This window comes from Musca domestica, unplaced genomic scaffold (assembly GCF_030504385.1).
Source record: "Musca domestica strain aabys unplaced genomic scaffold, Musca_domestica.polishedcontigs.V.1.1 44, whole genome shotgun sequence".
Classification (NCBI taxonomy): Eukaryota; Metazoa; Arthropoda; class Insecta; order Diptera; family Muscidae; genus Musca; species Musca domestica.
In genome coordinates this window covers 3,003,990-3,023,055 of record NW_026712334.1, presented here as the reverse complement: position 1 = coordinate 3,023,055, position 19,066 = coordinate 3,003,990, and the positions used below count along the sequence as shown (strand labels likewise).

At 35.5% G+C, this 19,066-nt stretch overlaps 1 protein-coding gene across 2 annotated transcripts in view; it reads right to left on the bottom strand.

Moving 5' to 3' along the window:
• LOC101897450 (A disintegrin and metalloproteinase with thrombospondin motifs 6) overlaps positions 1 to 19,066 on the bottom strand; it is an 83,279-nt gene that overhangs the window by 17,931 nt on the left and 46,282 nt on the right. For both annotated transcript variants that reach the window (XM_059127334.1, XM_059127333.1), the window contains exons 5-9: positions 14,533 to 14,655; positions 13,864 to 14,067; positions 10,260 to 10,876; positions 5,607 to 5,705; positions 5,403 to 5,516 (exon numbers count right to left, since the gene is read on the bottom strand). In XM_059127334.1, coding sequence (XP_058983317.1) covers positions 5,403 to 5,516; positions 5,607 to 5,705; positions 10,260 to 10,876; positions 13,864 to 14,067; positions 14,533 to 14,655 — 1,157 coding nt within the window. The remainder of the gene's footprint in view (positions 1 to 5,402; positions 5,517 to 5,606; positions 5,706 to 10,259; positions 10,877 to 13,863; positions 14,068 to 14,532; positions 14,656 to 19,066) is intronic.

The following is a 19,066-nucleotide window of genomic DNA, read 5'->3' as shown; positions in this document are numbered from 1 at the left end:
TGTCTACAAGCCGCTATCGAGCAATTTAATTATTCACGTCATTATCCACACCGGTTACATACAACTATTGGAATAATTTAAAAATTTCAATTTCAATGTAATTTCAATCACTCAATCCCGTTTTGCTTTAATGGAAATTCAGATCAAAATCTATTAACGTTGCTCTTGTTAACGACACGGCGACGTGTTAGAACAATGGAGAAAAGGGAGACAGTGTGACAGCGAAACAATAACCGATTTGACGTAATACAACATATTTAGAGTGATTATTTTACGGCAATTAAGATCTTGTTAGAGTTGTGACAGTAAGGAGACAATTATTCTTTTAATGAACGTAAAGAGCAGAATGGAATAAAAGACTTAAGACACGAACTTCAAATAAGTGTAAAAAGGGGAAACATATTCATCATAAAATTATCACCCTTTTGCGATTGAGAGACAATGATTTCATCATGAAATACGGGAATGAAACCAATAATTTGACATTAAACAGCTGGTAGACGAAAATGTAAGGCATTAAATGCCAGAGAAGGGGTCCGGTTGGCTTCGAAATTTACATTTTTTGCTTTTTGAACCGTTTGCTTAACAAATCCAATTTGTTGTCTGTTTGGCCTCACGAAGTTGTCTCTGAAGGCCTCGTTTGATGTTCGATGTTTGAACAACCCTAAAAAATCTCAAAATTATTAATTTTAAGGGTAGGGTCCGTTTTAAGGACATACTCCAACAGAACGATGAATACTTTAATAGAAGAGATTTTAAGGTCACAATCTTAATTTTTATACCCTCCACCATACTATGGAGGGTATATTAACTTTGTCATTCCGTTTGTAACTCCTCGAAATACTCATATCAGACCCAACAAAGTATATATATTCTTGATCAGCGTAAAATTCTAAGTCGATTTAGCGATGTCCGTCTGTCTGTCTGTCTGTCCGTCTGTCTGTCTGTCTGTCTGTCTGTCTGTCTGTCTGTCTGTCCGTCTGTCTGTCTGTTGTAATCACGCTATCTTTCGAATGAATTGAGATAGGTGGCTAAAATTTTGCACACATGTTTATTTTTCCAGTAGGCAGGTTAAGTTCGTAAATGGGCCATGTAGGTCCACGTTTTCATATAGCCCCCATATAACGGTACCTCCCTATATTCGGTATTTTGATGATTTTAGCGACATTATTCACGGGAATTGTTTCAAATTTGGTATTTGAAGTTCAAAATGGATACTACATTCTAAGGCGGAAAATTATCCGTGCAGGTCCACGTCTTCGTATAGCCCCCATATAACGGTACCTCTCTATATTCGGTATTTTGATGATTTTAGCGACATTATTCACCGGAATTGTTTTAAAATTGGTATTTGAAGTTCGTTATGGGAACTAAAGTCTGTGACAGAAAATTGTCTGTGCGGGTCCAGGTCTTCGTATAGCCTCCATATAACGGTACCTCCCTATATTCGGTATTTTGATGATTTTAGCTACATTGTTCACCGTTTATTTCAAGTTTCGAATTTGAATATGGTAATGGCTTATGACCAACAATGCCTATGCATGTCCACGTCGTATAGACCCCAAAATAACGGCTATATTCGGTATTTTTAAAATTTTAACAGAATTTTTTAAGGATTTTATTTTTTGAAAATTTCCAAATTCGTTGCAAATGGTGGAGGGTATTAAAAGTTCGGCCCGGCCGAACTTACTGCTTTTTAACTTGTTTTAATTAACCTTTCCATCCCAATCATGAGGATTTTTCGGACTACGATCAAAGGTTTTTATGAGAGCCACAATCGAGTTGTTTTAAAGGGACTTTATTACAATTTTGAATTTTATAAGTAGACGTTTAGGGAAAACGTGAGGTTTTTTAATGAGCATCAAACTTCATGATCAAAAATGCCTGACTTTTAAGAGAATCTTTAAGACCTGAATCTTTGTGGAGTTTTTAAGCAAACTTTAAGGAACATGATCTCGAAATGTTTCAAATTAGCTGTAAAGCGGCAAATGTGAAATTTTAATTTTAAGAAGAAATTTAAAAACGCTTTAAATCTACAATCCTAGGATTTTTGTAAGGGTCTTTAAGTTTACTTTCGTGGAGTTTTTTTAGTAAGTCCTAAGGGTCTAAGATTTTAAGCAAATCTCAGGCAGCATAATTTTGAAGTTTTTAAAATGAGCTTTGGAGCCATAATCGTGACATTTTTATGAGGACCTTTATTTTTAGGAGGATCTTCAGGACTGAAGTTTTTTGGGCAAACCTTTTAAAATAATCTTTTTATACCCTCCACAATAGTATCTAGGGTATATTAATTTTGTCATTCCGTTTGTAACACATCAAAATATACATTTTAGACCCCACAAAGTATCAGCATAAAATTCTATGTCGATTTAGCGATGCCCGACTTTATTCGATGCGACTTTATTCACCGGAAATGTTTAAAATTTGGTATTTGAAGTTCGTAATGGGTACTACAGCCTATGACAGAAAATTATCTGTGCAGATCCAAGTCTTCGTATAGCCCCTATGTAACGGTACCTCCCTTTTCTCGGTATTTGGTGATTTTAGCGACATTATTCACCGAAATTGTTTCATATATGGTATTTGAAGAATAGCCAATATTCTTCAAACTTCGATCCTCTTAATAAGTTCTGCAAAAACCATTTTGTAGGGAAATTATGAGTGGTAACAGCACCATTTTGCAGTAAACAATTTCCAATTACTCAACTTGCTAACCCGGTATTGAGAATTTCTAATCAATTTTAATTGATTTATAATAACAAACAACTTTCATTATTATTATTATAATTTTCCCCCATATAACTAGGAATTGAAACAATTAATTGAAATAAAATAGTTCCAATATTGTTTTTAGTTATAAATTGTTGTTCGTGTGTTTGTGTGTCTGTTGTTTACACATTTCTAAATAATAATTAAGATGATAGACTCGAAACACTAGGCGTACATATAATTTATTCCCAGAGCTGTCAGATGATTTACGATTAATTGAGTGATTTTATTATGAATTAATAACAAACAAACTAACAAACAACAATGACACTTCAAAGGTATTTTTCCGATAAGATCAAAAGATGTTAGAATAAATTGAATTATAAGGTATAATAGGCTTAAAGATTTATATTTAAGGTATTAATCAAAAGATCGTCAATCGATACGATTTGTTGCTTAAAATTTATAAATTGAAAGATGCAAAAAATTATTTTAGATCCCATGTTTTGAAGATAGGGCGCCACAGGCAATATATTGATGCAAAATTGAAATTATAGTGATGTGTTATCACTGGACCGCAAGAATTTTTAGATGCCTATGTCTAATTTCCCCTATCAATGTATTCTTAACACTGCAAGACAGCGACCACGTTGTCCAGACCCAAGGTCCTGTAAGGGCTTTACATATTATACTACAAAACTCTACGATTATAAGAAGGTCTTCCAAGAAATATTTTTCAAAAACTCATAACTGTAGACCTGCAGATCCTATAAAAAATAGTCTTCGAAAATCCAGTCCATAAGATCCACAAAAAAATCTATTAAAATGAACTATAACAGTCCTAAAGATCCCTCAAAGAATAGTATTCAAAAACTCATGACTGAAATCCTTTAAATACCTAAAAAATAGTAAAAAATATGAAAGAGAAAAATTTCAGGATAGCAGAATACAATAGTCAGTATTGAAATTGAAAATCACATTTTAAGAGATCTAATTATACCTTCAGCTATACAGGGTGAAATGAAAAAACTGCAACCAATTTCAGACTGCAGTGACTTTTAAGCCACTCGTCCGACAGCTGTTAAAATTATTCCAATAACAGCTCATTATATTGCTTACAAGCGTTCAAAAGAATTTTGGTGAGAATTTTCCAGAAAAAACATTTATTCGTGATGGAATTCAAGCGTGATAGTTTGTTTTTTTTTTTATATTTGGCTGGGAAACCAGCTCTCTCGTTAGATCACTTCAGAATTTAAATGTGAATAAATCTTTTGTGTCTCGTACCATCGCTCCATAGTACCGTGATACTGGCAGCGTAGAACGAAGTCAAGGAAGTGGACGGAAGAAAACAGCAATATCAGCAGAAATGGTTTGAAATGTAAAGAAGCGACTTGATCGAAACCCGAGTCGCAGTCCCCAAAAAATGGCTCGTGAGATAAACATATCGTAATATTCCATTCGGCAAATATTGAAAAATGAGCTCAGCGTAAAGCCACTGAAATTCCAAAAAGTGCAAGAACTTACACCGCAACAGTAAGAAAATATACTCAAAAGAGCTAAAGAGTTGCTTCGCTTGGAAAAAAGTGGTGAACTGCCTAATTTGGTTTTCTCCGATGAGAAAACATTCGTTATTCAGCAGTTTGTAAACGAAGAAAATAATTGTGTTTACTTGCCAAAGAGGTCAGCTGACAATGTGCACCTTCTGTTGACCACCAGAACTCAAGCGCCAAACATGGTGATGGTGTGGGCCGCCTTAACAGCCGATGGTCGCTCTCCGCTCGTATTAATCGACCGTGGCATCACAACAAATGCCGAATATCGCGAAAATATTCTGGAGGGTGTATTAAAGCCTTGGGCACGCAAACATTTTGGCGGCATACCTTGGATATTCCAACAGGACTCAGCACCATTTAAGAATTACAAAATGAGGTTCCTCGTCTCATTTCGTGCGCATAATGGCCACCAAAATCTCCGGATACCAATCCGTTGGTCTATTGATTCTGGAGTATTTTGGAAAGCAGGTTGGCAATAAAAAATACCAAAGTGTCGATCATCTCAAGCAAGCATTTCGCCAGGAATGGGCCAAATTCGTGCCAAAGGTGGCCAATTCGAACAAATCTAAACTTATTCTAAAAAATTATGCTATTTGCGACATTTTTTGATTCATTAAAAAAAAAAATTAAAAAATGTAAAAATAATGGCATTTGACTTTGTTGTAGTTTTTTTTTTATCTCACCCCGTATGGCTAGAGAGGATAAAGTTCATTTAATACGGACAAAATTTGCCACATAGAAATAACGGTTTTAGACCGTAGGTCTCTTTGGACCAAATCCGTTTCAGAACATTTGGAGTCGATCTAAGGTGCGCACGATAACTCTCGAAGGGAGTACCCGATTTGGTCTTAACTTGGTGCATTAAGATAAAGTATGAAAATTAAGTTAAGTAAGTCGACAATATCTGGCACCTTATTTTCTAAAAATTATCACATATCTGATATAAAGTGAAGAAAGTAACCAATATAGTCGCAAAATTTATATCATATTTATTTAGGGTCCGATTCGAAATGGACAATATTAGCCCATTCCTTCGCAGTTTGAATAAACATAACAGAAGTCAAAATATATTTGAATAATCGAACATTGTCTGAGGGTATATATCTTGATAACTTGTTTTTGTTATCACTTTATACTTACTTGTGTCCCAATTCATGGGCTATGGTATGTGATAACATTATCCCATTATCTTCATTAACACTGCAAGATTGCTTGGGTTTACACATTCCACCCACGTTAGCAAGGCCCAAGGTCCTATATATATAAAAAAAAACAGAATATAAAATTCATTAAATTAAAAAATAAAATCTTTTTAAATATTAATAACGAATTGTCCCAACTTACATGCAATTATTGCCGCATATATTTTTACGGGTTATTAAAACTGCCACATCGTGATGATGAGGATCCAATTCATTGCCGCTATTTAATTTGTGCTGCCAGCTAGAAAGAAAAAAAAGAAACAAAAATGTTACTCAAAACAATTTCTAACTATCGGAGCCTGCAACTTCATTTTTTCACTCAAAAAAAAAAATAATAATAATAATTCCCACAAAAAAAAAAACAACAAATCACTTCCTGAGAAATTTGTATCCCAAAAGCCAGAACAGAAACAACTACAGCAACAACAGCAGCAAAGACCATATGTCTAGACTTTAAATTATCTTATCTTATTTTGACAGTATCACGCAGCCAACTTGAAAGGCATTGAAATGACGCGTTAAGTTGCTGGCGCCTAAAATAAACGCGCAGGCGTATGGACAGCAAAATGGCACGCGGATATACAAATACACACTTACGCACACTCCATCACACCCAAAATGGCTATAGGAATACACAACTCCGAGTGAGGAAATGTACATTTACTGTTGTTGTCTAAACACAGATGATGCCTTGTCTGACATGACGTGGCTATAAATAAATGAACCACAAATAGGATACAGTGGTTTGAATTCGAAGTAGTCCTTACGATTCTTAAGGAGGTTTACTACCTCCGAAGACAAATACAAATGCCATGTTAAACATATGCCATGTTAAACTCAAATAGTTTGAAAATTAGGTAGTAGCTCAAAACATATATGAAATCGTGTCAATGATCTTTATTAAGAACTATACCTTTATAATCCTTTTAATATTCTTATATTCAAATACAATTCATAGTTTGTCCCTCAAACTTAACGCAATCACCCAAACTATCAAATATATTGTTCAAATATCTACGACTAGCAAATGCCCGCTACTTCGTCAGCGAAAAGTTCACCTTAAACGTTCGATTTGTTTCAACTGTTCGTGTTAGGCCTTTTTAGTACTCAAAACTCACAAATTGTTCAGTTTGAAACAATTAAAAAAACATTAAGTTCGGCCGGGCCAAACTTTTAATACCCTCCACCTTAGGGTAAAGGAAACATTAGAAGAAATGGTGCAAAAACCATTAAAATGCCGAATATCGCGAGGTATCGTTATATGGGGGCTATACCAAATCGTGGACCTACACATGCAATGTTTCGCCAACAGAGGTAGAACCCATTATGACCTACAAATACCAATTTTCATAGAAATTCGTGAAAAAATGTGGCAAAAATCATCAAATTACCGAATATCGGAAGGTACCGTTATATGGGGGCTATACCAAAACGTGGACCTATATATACAATGTTTCGCCACACGAACTAGGACCCATTATGACCCACAAATACCAATTTTTAGACAAATCAGTGAAAAAGTGTGGCAAAAACCATCAAAGTACCGAATATTGGGAGGTACCTTTATATGGGGGCTATACCAAAACGTGGACCTATACATGCAATATTTTGCCAAACGTACAGGGACCCATTATGACCCACAAATACCAATTTTTAGACAAATCAGTGAAAAAGTGTGGCAAAAACCATCAAAGTACCGAATATTGGGAGGTACCTTTATATGGGGGCTATACCAAAACGTGGACCTATACATGCAATATTTTGCCAAACGTACAGGGACCCGTTATGACATACAAATACCAATTTTCAGACAAATCCATGAAAAAATGTGGCATAATTCATCAAAATACCGAATATCGGGAGGTACCGTTATATGGGGACTATACCAGAACGTGGACCGATATATCTCATTTTCAATACCAACCATCCTAGACAATACGACAGACAGACAGACAGACGGACATCGTTAAATCGACGATTTTATGCTGATTATGAATATATATACTTTAATGACACCTTTCCAAGGTGGAGGGTATAAAAATGTTAATTGTACATCGTAATAAATTTTCAGCCTATTAAGCTTTAATAAGTTATTTAAGTTTTTCTTATTTTGGAATGAATAATAGGAAAATGTTTATTTTTTAATCTAAAAAGTCTTCAAAATCTTTCATTTTAAAGTCTACCGCGGAGGATATTAGTAAAACCATTGGACAAGTGTTCCAAATCCAATTTTTCTGTCCAATACTAATTCAACAGCTCCATGCGTAAACCCTAGAAACCTCAAAATCAAATTCCACCCAATATTCAATTTGGTACCACTTAGTACTTTTCGACCAATTGTAGTCCACATTTTCTACACCACCCCATATCTTTACCACAGACACCAAAAGTGACCCCAATATCAAATTTCAGATCTATCCCTTCACATAATACCAAATTTAGTAACATTTAGTACACATATCCAAAACAATCTACATCTATCCATCCTATCCTCTAGCAGTGATCCAAATTTAGTACTATTTAATAATTTGGAACTATTATAGTACACATTTCCAAAACCACCAATCCCAGATACCAACAGTTAGTTAAACATTCAATTTTAGAACCTTGACAGGAGTCGCTTCAACTAAATTAGGTATTGTTTAGTACCACTTAGTACTTTTCGACAAGTATAGTACCCATTTCCAAAGCCAACTTATATCATAACCATAGGCACCAGAATTGTCATCTATAACATATTTCAGATTTTTAACTCAATTCCTTCACCCAATACCAAGTTTAGTACTATTTAGTACTAAGACAACCTCCGTATCTCATTTCCAGATACCAACAGAAATCTTAATATCAAATTTAAGGATTCCAGCCCCATCCCTTCACTCAATGCCAAATATAGTATCAGTTAGTACTTTTCGCCAAATATAGTATCAGTTAGTAGGCTGCATTGCCAAATCTCATACACAGATACCATCAGTAATCTAAATATAACATTTCGGGATTTCAACTCATTTCCTTCACCTAATAAAATTTTTAGTACTACTTAGTACTTATCGAACACATTTCCACATTGCCTTAATATCAAATTTGAGGATTTCAGCCCTATCCCTTCCCGCATTACCACATTTAGTACCATAAAATACTTTTCGTACAATTATAGACCAAATTTCCGAAACCACCTCTATATGTTCAGGTTACACATGAAAAGCGAATCTAATACCAAAATTTAAGATTTAAAACACTATCTGTGCACATAATACAAAATGATACCAAATACCATATGTAGGCTATATCCCTGAAGGTCCGGTAAAAGTATTTTTAAACAAATAAAGATTATAGTCCTGAAGGTCTCTCAAAAATATTTTTCAAAAAATTATGATTATAGTCCTGAAGACCCTTCTAAAAAGGTCGCACAAAAATATTCGGTAAAATTCCACGATTATATCTTGAAAGATATAAGTGCTAAAAAATATTCTCAAAAACTTCCACAATTATAGTTTTAAGGTACTTCAGCCTACAACAGGTCATCTAAAAACTGTACTCCAAAAATTCACGATTATTGTCCTAAGTGTCCCATAATAAAGTTCTTCAAATATAACAGTCCTAAAGGTCTATCAATAATGTTCGTCAAATTTCCACGATTATATCTTTGTAGGACTTTCAAATATTATTTTTCAAATTTTATAATTTAGAGGTCCAGAAAAATTATCTTCAAAATTAATCGACTAGAGCTTAGAAACATTTTATCAAAAATAGTGGATAAAATATTCAAGAGTTCCTTCAAATAATATTCTTCAAAAATTCACGATTATAATTTTGAAAGTGCTTCAAAAACGTTTTTGAAAAATCCATAATTTTGTCCAAGAAGTCCTTCAAAAATTTCTTTTTTTTTAATCCTAGATTGTAGTCCTTCAACAGATAGCCCACGATTGAAGACCTTAAGTTTCTTAAAAAAACATTCTTCAAAAATCCTCGATCATATTCAAAAAAAAATTAACATTTACATAAAAATGTACAATAATTCCCCCGTCAAAAAATCAATGTCATTCAATAATACAAGTTTTTCAAAAAATATATTTTTTATAATTTCATGACTGTAATTCTAGGCTCTTGGGTCAACAACTATTATTCAACGAATATTTTTTACAAATCCAAGATTACAGTCCTTAAAGTATTTCAAATGTTCTTCAAAATACCAAATAGTCGGTTTGAAAGACTTTAAGAAATTATCTTAGTCCTGAAGGTCCTTAAAAAATGATCTTAGTCCTGAAGAACCTTAAAACAATGTATTTACATTTCACGGGCCATCAAGAAATATTCTAGTCCGTCACAAAAATGTTCTCGTTTATAGTCCAGATGAGCGATTCAAAAAATATTCAAATATCAAATAAAAAATCTTCCAACTTTTCATTAAAACAATTTTTCCAAAATCAGGGTCTATTACTCCGATTGTCCTATGAAAGTATCTTTTTAAAAATCCAATTAAAACTCTGATACTACCATGAATATGTTGAAAAAAATCGATAGTATTTTTCTGAGAACTGAGTTGTTTTGTCGTTCACTTTGTCCTGCAGTTTTTTGCTATCAATTCAAAATCTAAGAACCTACATTGTATTATGTTTCTGCAATCCAGTTTTGTAACACTGTGCCCTAGCAATGGTGTGCGAATGCATTCGAAGTGTATGTAAATGAAATATGCTAAATTGTATAAACATTTCTGCATTGCTGTTGTTGTCGTTGTGGTTGCTGTTGCCAATGTTGTTCCCTGCACCCGACTATTACTACAATAATTTGTACTCACCTACAGAACATATCCAAATTCTGTTGGGCATTCTGTGTCAGATTCAAATCTGGATGGGCTTCATCCTCTTCGAGAAGTATTATTTTCACCACAACTATTTCGATGGCATTACCAATGCTGGGATCCTTGTAGAGGGCCGAAACCATGTTCATTATGGTCAGAAGATACGACTCTACCTCATTATGGAAGTTTACCATTGTCGAATCGGCAACAATTAGAGTCTCAACATGACGTGGGCTGCTAATTGAACGTTTGCTGCGTCGATGCGGTAGATGGTGTTGCTGATGCGAAGGATGATGCTGATGGTTCTGATGTTGTTGGTGGTGCTGCTGCCTGTTCGCTTGAGGTGTAAAGTTAATTGCGGATGGTGTTATTGGGCCAGAATTGCGTTGGTTTGATATATAATTGTTATTGTGGTTGTTGCTGTTGTCATTACTGCTGTTGAATGGAGCATTTTTTTGTTGTACTTGATGTCTTTGTTGTTGTTGGTGGTGGGGATTTGTTGTTTGATGTTTATGGTATTCTTGAAGTTTTACATCCGCTGTTGTTGTCTCATATTTGAAATGTGGCTGCTGATGATGCAGGCGCCTTATTCTGCGTCCACCTTGAATTTTTAGCTGTTGCAAAATGGGAAAAGGTATCAAAATAACAACGTTATTTGTGTATTCTACAATGTGGGATGGTACAAGAATTAATAAGAAAAAAAATTGTTTAAAGGTCAAATGTTATACCCACAGACCAATGTATTGGTAGAATATATATGACGGCCACAACGTGTCTCTAGGACTCGAAATTCATTAACGACGGTTATGAGTCGGTTAAAAATCCCACATCGTAATAATTTTATCAGGCGTAGGTCAGGTTGAGCATTGGACAATATCGGTCCATCCTCCAAAAGGGACATTTTTGGGCTGTTCTAAATATCCTAAATGGTAAAAATTATACCTTTAGCCACTTGGGTACTGAGGGTATGTATCATTTGATACGACCAAAAAGTGCCTCATCGAAATAACTGTTTTAGACCCAGACCTCTTTGGACCGAATTCCATTTCAGGACATTTGGAGTCGATCTAGGGGTGTACGTCCGTTTGTATGGCTCGCTAGTTGGCACGATAACTCTATAACAGAGTATCTGATTTGGTCCAAACTTGGTACATGGTAAAAATATTGTCAAACTCATATCGAGTTCGGAGATATGTAATATTGATTCCCTCTTTTCGGTACCTCCCCACAAAAGGTCAAAATTCTCAAAGAACATAATTTACCTCATAGAGAGAGAGAGAAAGGATCATCCAATTTTGTTCAATCTTTGCAAATCCCAATATTCGTATCTGTGCAAGGATAATAGTGACTATGGACAACATTGGTACACACCATCAAGTACCTCCCACACAACGGGTCAAATTTTTCAATAATTATAACTCTTTTAAAATGAAAAATAAGAGTCAGGTTGTCTTCAAATTTTATACGCTCCAATATTATTATTAACACAAGAAATGGCGTGAAGGTGGAATATATCGGTACCTTTCTGTACCTCCCCCACAACGGTCAACGGTTTGAATAGTCATGAATCTCGTAAAACGTGAAATGAACATCCGATTCTATTCAAATCAGGTAGGTCTCAATATGTCTATCGACACAATATATATTGTAAATATGGTAGATATCGTCCCACTACTTCTGGTACCTCCTCCATAAAGGGTTAACATTTTGAATAACCAAAAGTACCATAAAATGTAAATTGAGCATCCGATTCTCTTCCCCATGATTTCTACTAAGCCCATATCTGGTGGGAAGATGAAATATATAGAACCACTGCTTCTGCGAATGGTAGATATGGGTCCCAATATTTTTATTTACACAACCCAATATTTTTACTTACTCAAATCTGCCGTGAAGATTATAAATATCGGCCTACACCTTCTGGTACCTTCCCCATAAAGGCTCACAATTTTAAATATTTGTATCTCGCATAACTTGCGAAACAATTTACCGTTTCTATTCAAATTTTGCATTTATATTTCTTTCACCCAGAGATCTAATTTTGGAATTTATCGAATCACTCCTTCTCGTACCTCTCCCACAAAAGGCTGAAATTTTGACCAGAAATTGTTCCCACAAAAATTAGTAATAGATGTCCGATTTTCTTTAGATTGTCGATATCCTAAGATTTTTATCAGCATAAGGTGAAGTGTACACCTTGTTCTTCTACAGGGTGAGATGAAAAAAATTGCAATCAACTTCAGACTGCTGTCATTTCAAATGCACTTGTTCGACAGCTGTTAAAATTATTTCAGTGACAATTCATTATATTGTTTACAAGCGAACAAAAGCATTTTGGTGAGACTTTTCCAGAAAAAAAGTTATTCGTAATGGAGTTCAAGCGTAATAGTGTGATTTCTTTATATTTGGCTGGGAAACCACAAGTGGCCATTGTTAGAGCACTCCAGTATTTATATGTGAATAAATCTTTTGTGTCTCGTACCACTGCTCGTCACCGTGTTACAGATAGCGAAGCCCGACGTCGACGGACGAAAGAAACCAGCAACATCAGCAGTAATGGTTCAAAAAATAAAAAAGCGACTTGATCGAAACCAGCGTCGCAGTGCCCGAAAAAATGCCTCGTGAGCTGAACATATCGCAAAATTCCTTTCGGCAAATATTGTAAAATGAGCTCGGGGTAAAGCCATTGAAATTTCAAAAAGTGCAAGAACTTACACCGCAACGAAAAGAAAGACACAAAAGAGCTAAAAAGTAGCTTCGCTTGGCCGAAAGTGGTGAACTGCTGAATTTGGTTTTCTGCGATGAGAAAACATTCAAACAAAAATATCGTGTTTACTTGCCAAAGAGATCAGCTGAAAAATTGCACCTTCGTTTGGCCACCAGAACTCAAGCGCTGGCCATGGTGATGGCGTGGGTCGCCATAACAGCCGATGGTCGCTCTCTGCTCGTATTAATCGACCAAAATCTCTGGATACCAATCCGTTGGACTATTGCGTCTGGAGTATTTTGAAAAGCAAGGTTGGCACTAATACCAAAGTGTCGATCACCTCAGAGCAACATTCCGGCAGCGTGTGACCGTTTCATTGTCCATTTGAAGGCCATAATTCGTGCCAAAGGTGTCCAATTTGAACAAATCTAAACTTATTCTAAAATTTGATGCTATTTCCGACATTTTTTGCTTTCATTTAATAAATATTAAAAAATATATATATAAAAATTGTGACATTTGACTTTGTTGCAGTTTTTTATCTCACCCTGTATATTTTAATAAACTCAACTTTTAACTTATTTTTGTTACATTTATGCCCGATTCAAGGAAGGACTATATCGGCTCACCTCGCCTCGTTCCAATATTGAGGAATTGTCTTCCTTTTGGCGTTTTACAAACAAATGAATAAGTAACCACGATACCTGAATGGGGAAGGACATAACAACAATCCACAGGGACTACATCATCTTTAGTTAATAAAAAAAAACCTCATTCAGAGTTCAGCGCCAACTATCGAGGTAATTCAAACTGTCACAGTCCCTAAATAAACTATTTTCCTTGAAAAATCCCCCATTCTCCATATACACCCATTTCATTTTTACACCCACTCACCTTGCCTTGTGGTTGCCATTCGACAAGACGTGCTTCTATACGTCGTCTTGGTTCCTTGGTTCCACAATTACTTAGTGTTCTCCTTTGACGTTTCGTTCCATTTTGCAACAATTTATGTGATGACTGCTGATCGTGGTGATGAGGTTGCATCTTGTGCGGATGATTCTGTTGCTGCTGCTGCTGCTGCTGCTTCTTTGTTGCAGTCTGAAAGATGCAAAAAACCAAGAAAATAATTGTTGCATTAATACCTGAATTTTTTATTTAAATTTGTTCAACATTGACACATTTTAAGTACCCCGCCCTCTCTTCGTCTGAGTCTTTGTTTTTCGGACAAATTCAATTTCAGTGTAGGCTTTTGTTGCAGCAATTTGTCTAGATGTTTATATTGTTTGTCTTTTAACTGGATTTAGTGGTCCATTCATTCTTTAGTTCATCTATTTGTCTGCCAACTTGGCCATTACACGCCTGACTGACTAACTGGTTATCTTCCTGCCTTCTATGCCACCAGTGAATATTTGACTTACATTTTGTCTGTCTGTCTGTCTGTCTGTCTGTCTCTGTGTCTTTTTTGCATTTAGTTCATTCATAGTTACTTGCAACCCACCTAAAAAGTTGCCGTTCGTTATCTTTCTTACTGTCTTCCATGCAAATGCAAATTTCAGTAATTACCTTTTCCTTAACAGATGATCTTTGAAATACAACATGCGGATGTCCGTTCACATTGTGGGCTGCGGCATGAAGTTTTGATGGCTCAATGTAATATTCATTATTTTTGGTTTTTATGTGACCAACCTGAGGAGATAAGAGAAAAATACGAAAAAAAAACAAATAAGTGCATAAATATGATTATTTTATGTTAATATTATTCGTGGTAATATAATAAAATTGTAAAAAAAAAGATTTGATGAATAAATATACAAATATGAATAACAAAACAAAAGACTTAAGACACAAACTTTACATAGGACAAATTGTGTTTTTTTTATTCCATAAAAATCCCTGACTGAAGTAGAAAATGTTAATACTCTGCAGACCAATAGAATTACTCACATAAAAAAATTAGCCACGAAAAGCCGATAATGTCCATGTTGAACATTGATAAAAGTTTGGACCATAAGGGCAGATTAAATCAATCATTTCGAAAATCCTTTGCTGTTTGGTCATTTTTATACCCTCCACCATAGTATGGAGGGTATATTAAGTTTGTCATTCCGTTTATAACACCTCGAAATATACATTTTACACCCCACAAAGTATATATATTCTTGATCAGCATAACATTCTATGTCGATTTAGCTATGTCCGTCCGACTATCCGTATGTGGAAATCACTCTAGCTTCCGAACGAAATGAAGTACAGGATTGCCCATATTCGACGGACCCATCTGGCAACGCCATAACTTTTGACAGAGATGTCACATCGCTTAATGACATACCGCGTTTGAAGCGTCAGACCAAGCAGATTTTTATCATGAACCAATACACGCCACGCGAGCGCTCTGAAATTTACATTCAACAGAAGAAGTCAATTGTGAAAACTCAACGTGCTTTTAAAATATTAAAAAATGTGAGAAGTGTGCCTTCTAAGAACACCATTAAGCGTTTATATGAAAAATTTTCGACTGGTAAGGCTCTTTCTAATCCGAAAAGGCCATATAAAAGTCGACCAAGGCGATCGGCCGAGAATATCGCTGCCGTACGAGCCAGTGTTGAGAGGTCCCCAAGAACATCCCAAAAACCCCGTTCTCAGCAGTTGGGCATGGCTCGGTCCACTTTACAACGGATTATTCGCATTGATTTGCATTTGTTCCCTGCGGACAAGCCTCGTCGATTGGAATGGGTCCAAAGACTCATCGAAATGGCCGAAAAAAAACATGGGTCCATCGAATATGGGCAACCCTGTAGGTTGATAAAATTTTACTCAAATGTGTACTATGTCTGCAGAACTTTTGGTATTGAAAATGGGTGATGTAGGTCCACGTTTTGGTATAGCCCCCATATAATGGTACCTCCCTTTTTTCAGTATTTTGGTGATTTAAGCGACATTATTCAACGGAAATGTTTCAAATTTGGCATTTAAAGTTCGTAATGGATACCACGTCTTCGTATAGCCCCCATATAACGGTACCCACGATATATGTTGTTTTGATGATTTTAGCGACATTATTCACCGGAATTGTTTCAAATTTGGTGTTTTAAGTTCGTAACGGACGCTACAGCCTTTGAATTGTCTGTGAAAGTCCACGTCTTCGTATGGCCCCGTTTTATTTCCTATATTCGGAATTTTGATGATTTTAGCTACATTATTCACCGACATGACAATGGTTGCCTAAGCAGGTCCACGTCGTCGTATAGACCCTAATATAAGGGTTACATTCGAAATTTTTAAAATTTTAAAAAAAATTTTAAATTATTTATTTTTTTTTAAATAGCAAATATCGTTCCAAATGGTGGAGGGTATCCAAAGATCGGCCCAGACGAACTTACAGCTTTTTTTGAATAAAACCTCTATTTATTTATTTGTCAACTTTTTTTGTCGGACTTTTTCTCTTCGTCAGGGGAAGTCCCATTTTAATCTAAACTTAGGTAAGTTTTAAATATATCATTTATTAGGCCCGTTTTTGGCATCGCAAACCGTAAACCTTACAAATTTTATCAAATTTACAACCCGTATGTAAATAAAATTTCTCTCTATCCACTTTTTTGTCCACTCACCCATAACATCCTTACAACGAAATAGCACAACTGCATCTCAAAAAACGTACACCCATCTATCATAAAATCCCCCAAACATTGTTGCCGCACCATTATCCATCAATTACAAATCTAATAATTATGACCGTAATTCGATTAATTGCTAATAAAAATTTCCAAGCATGCACTTTAATTCCCGGCAATAATAGTTATTAATTTATGGGTATTTCTATGAATTGATTGTCTCAATTAAATTTACTTTTTGACATATCAATTAATTGAATGGAACTTTAAATTGGGGGGGGTGAAATGGCAGGAGTAGAAAAACCAAAACATAAAAATGACCAATTAAACCAAATTAAATCAAAAGAAAGGAAGAAAAATGAATATTTGTGAAAATGTATAGAAGTAAAATGCTACAATTTTACACATTAGTCAATTGCGATTTTTATAGTTTGGCCTAAATTGTGGATTTACTTCCAAATTCTGGTTCTTTTCATGAGAGTACAAAAATGTCTGAATCGATGAAATTGAACATTAATTTAGCATATTATTGCTCCATGTTTAGAGCTCTTATGGGAGAGCTATGAAAAGGAGGGAAAGTTACGATGCAAGGAGTTTGAACTACATTAGACACTGATTTTTTTTTGTATGCTAAAATAAATATATATTTTTGATAATTTTGAACTCGCCAAGGGAGGTATCGGGAGGGAAGTTGATCTACATTCTTATTCGTACCTTAAGACCTAAATAAGTAAAAAAACAAGTTACAAAGCAGTAAGTTTGGCCGGGCCGAACTTTGAATACCCTCCACCATTTGGAACAAATTTAGAAATTTCCAAAAAATAAAATCCTTAACACATTCTGTTAACATTTTAAAAATACCAAATATAGCCGTTATATTGGGGTTTATACGACGTGGGCCTACATAGGCATTGTTTGTTATAAACCATTACCATATTCAAATTCTAAAATCATCAAAATATCGTATATAAGGAGGTACCGTTATATCGGAGCTGTGCGAAGACCTAGACAATTTTCGGTCACAGCCTGTAGCATCCATTACGAACTTTAAATACCACATCTCATTTCGGGTATTGTACCTAAAATCGTCAAAATACCGAATATAGGAAGGTACTGATATATGGGGCCTATACGAAAACCTGGACCTGCATAGACAAATTTCTGTCACAGGCTGTAGATCCCATAATGAACTCTAAATACGTAATATTGAAACAATTCTAGTGAATAATAACGCTAAAATCATAAAAATACCGAATATCGGGAGGTACCCGTGGGGGCTATATGAAAACGTGGTCCTACGTGGCACATTTACGAACTTAACCTGCCTACTGGAAAAATAAACATGTGTGCAAAATTTTAGCCATCCATCTCAATTCATTCGAAAGATAGCGTGATTACAACAGACGGACATCGCTAAATCGACTTAGAATTTTACGCTGATCAAGAATATATATACTTTGTTGGGTCTGACATGAGTATTTCGAGAATTTACAAACGGAATCACAAAGTTAATATACCCTCCACAGTTCATGGAAAGTTGGTCACAAATTTCACATTTTTTGAGATTCATAATTTTTATACCCTACACCACATAGTAAGGGTATTATGACTATGTGCATTTGTTTGTAACATGGAGAAGGAAGCAAGAAGACTTTTGAGGTTTTTTGATAGAATCAATTTCTAAGTCGATTTATGCATGTCAGTCAGTCCGCCCGTACGTCTGAGCATGTGAACAAAATGCAAGACGCATTTATTACCCGATTGAGATGAAAATTTGCAAAAGATATTTGTTTGGCCCAAGGACGAACCCAACTCAATATACAGGGTGAGATAAAAAAAACTGCAAAAAAGTCAAACGCCATAATCTTTCCTTTTTTTTTATTTTATTGAATGGAAGCAAAAAATGTTGGAAATAGCATCAAATTTTAGAATAAGTTTAGATTTGTTCGAATTTGTCACCTTTGGTACGAATTATGGCCTTCAAACGGTCAATGAAACCGTCAAACCCTGCCCGAATGTTGCTTTGCAGTATTTTGGCCGATTCCTGGCGAAGCGCTTGCATTAAGTGATCGACACTTTGGTATTTTTATTTAGTGCCAACCTCGCTTTCCAAAATACTCCAGACACAACAGTCCAACGGATTGGAATCCGGAGATTTTGGTGGCCATTGTGCGCTGGAAATGAAGCGAGAAACCTCATTTTATAACCATTAATGGGTAGCGCGTGCTGAGTGCAATGGTGCTGAGTCCTGCTGGAATGTCCAAGGTCTGATGTTTGCCAAAATGTTTGTGTGTCCAAAGCTTTAATACACCCTTCAGAATATTTTCGCGATAATATTTGGCATTTATTCTGATGCCACGGTCGATTAATACGAGCGGAGAGCGACCATCGGCTGTTATGGCGGCCCACACCATCATCATGGCCGGCGCTTGAGTTCTGGTGGCCAAGCGAAGGTGTACATTTTCAGCTGACTTCTTTGGCAAGTA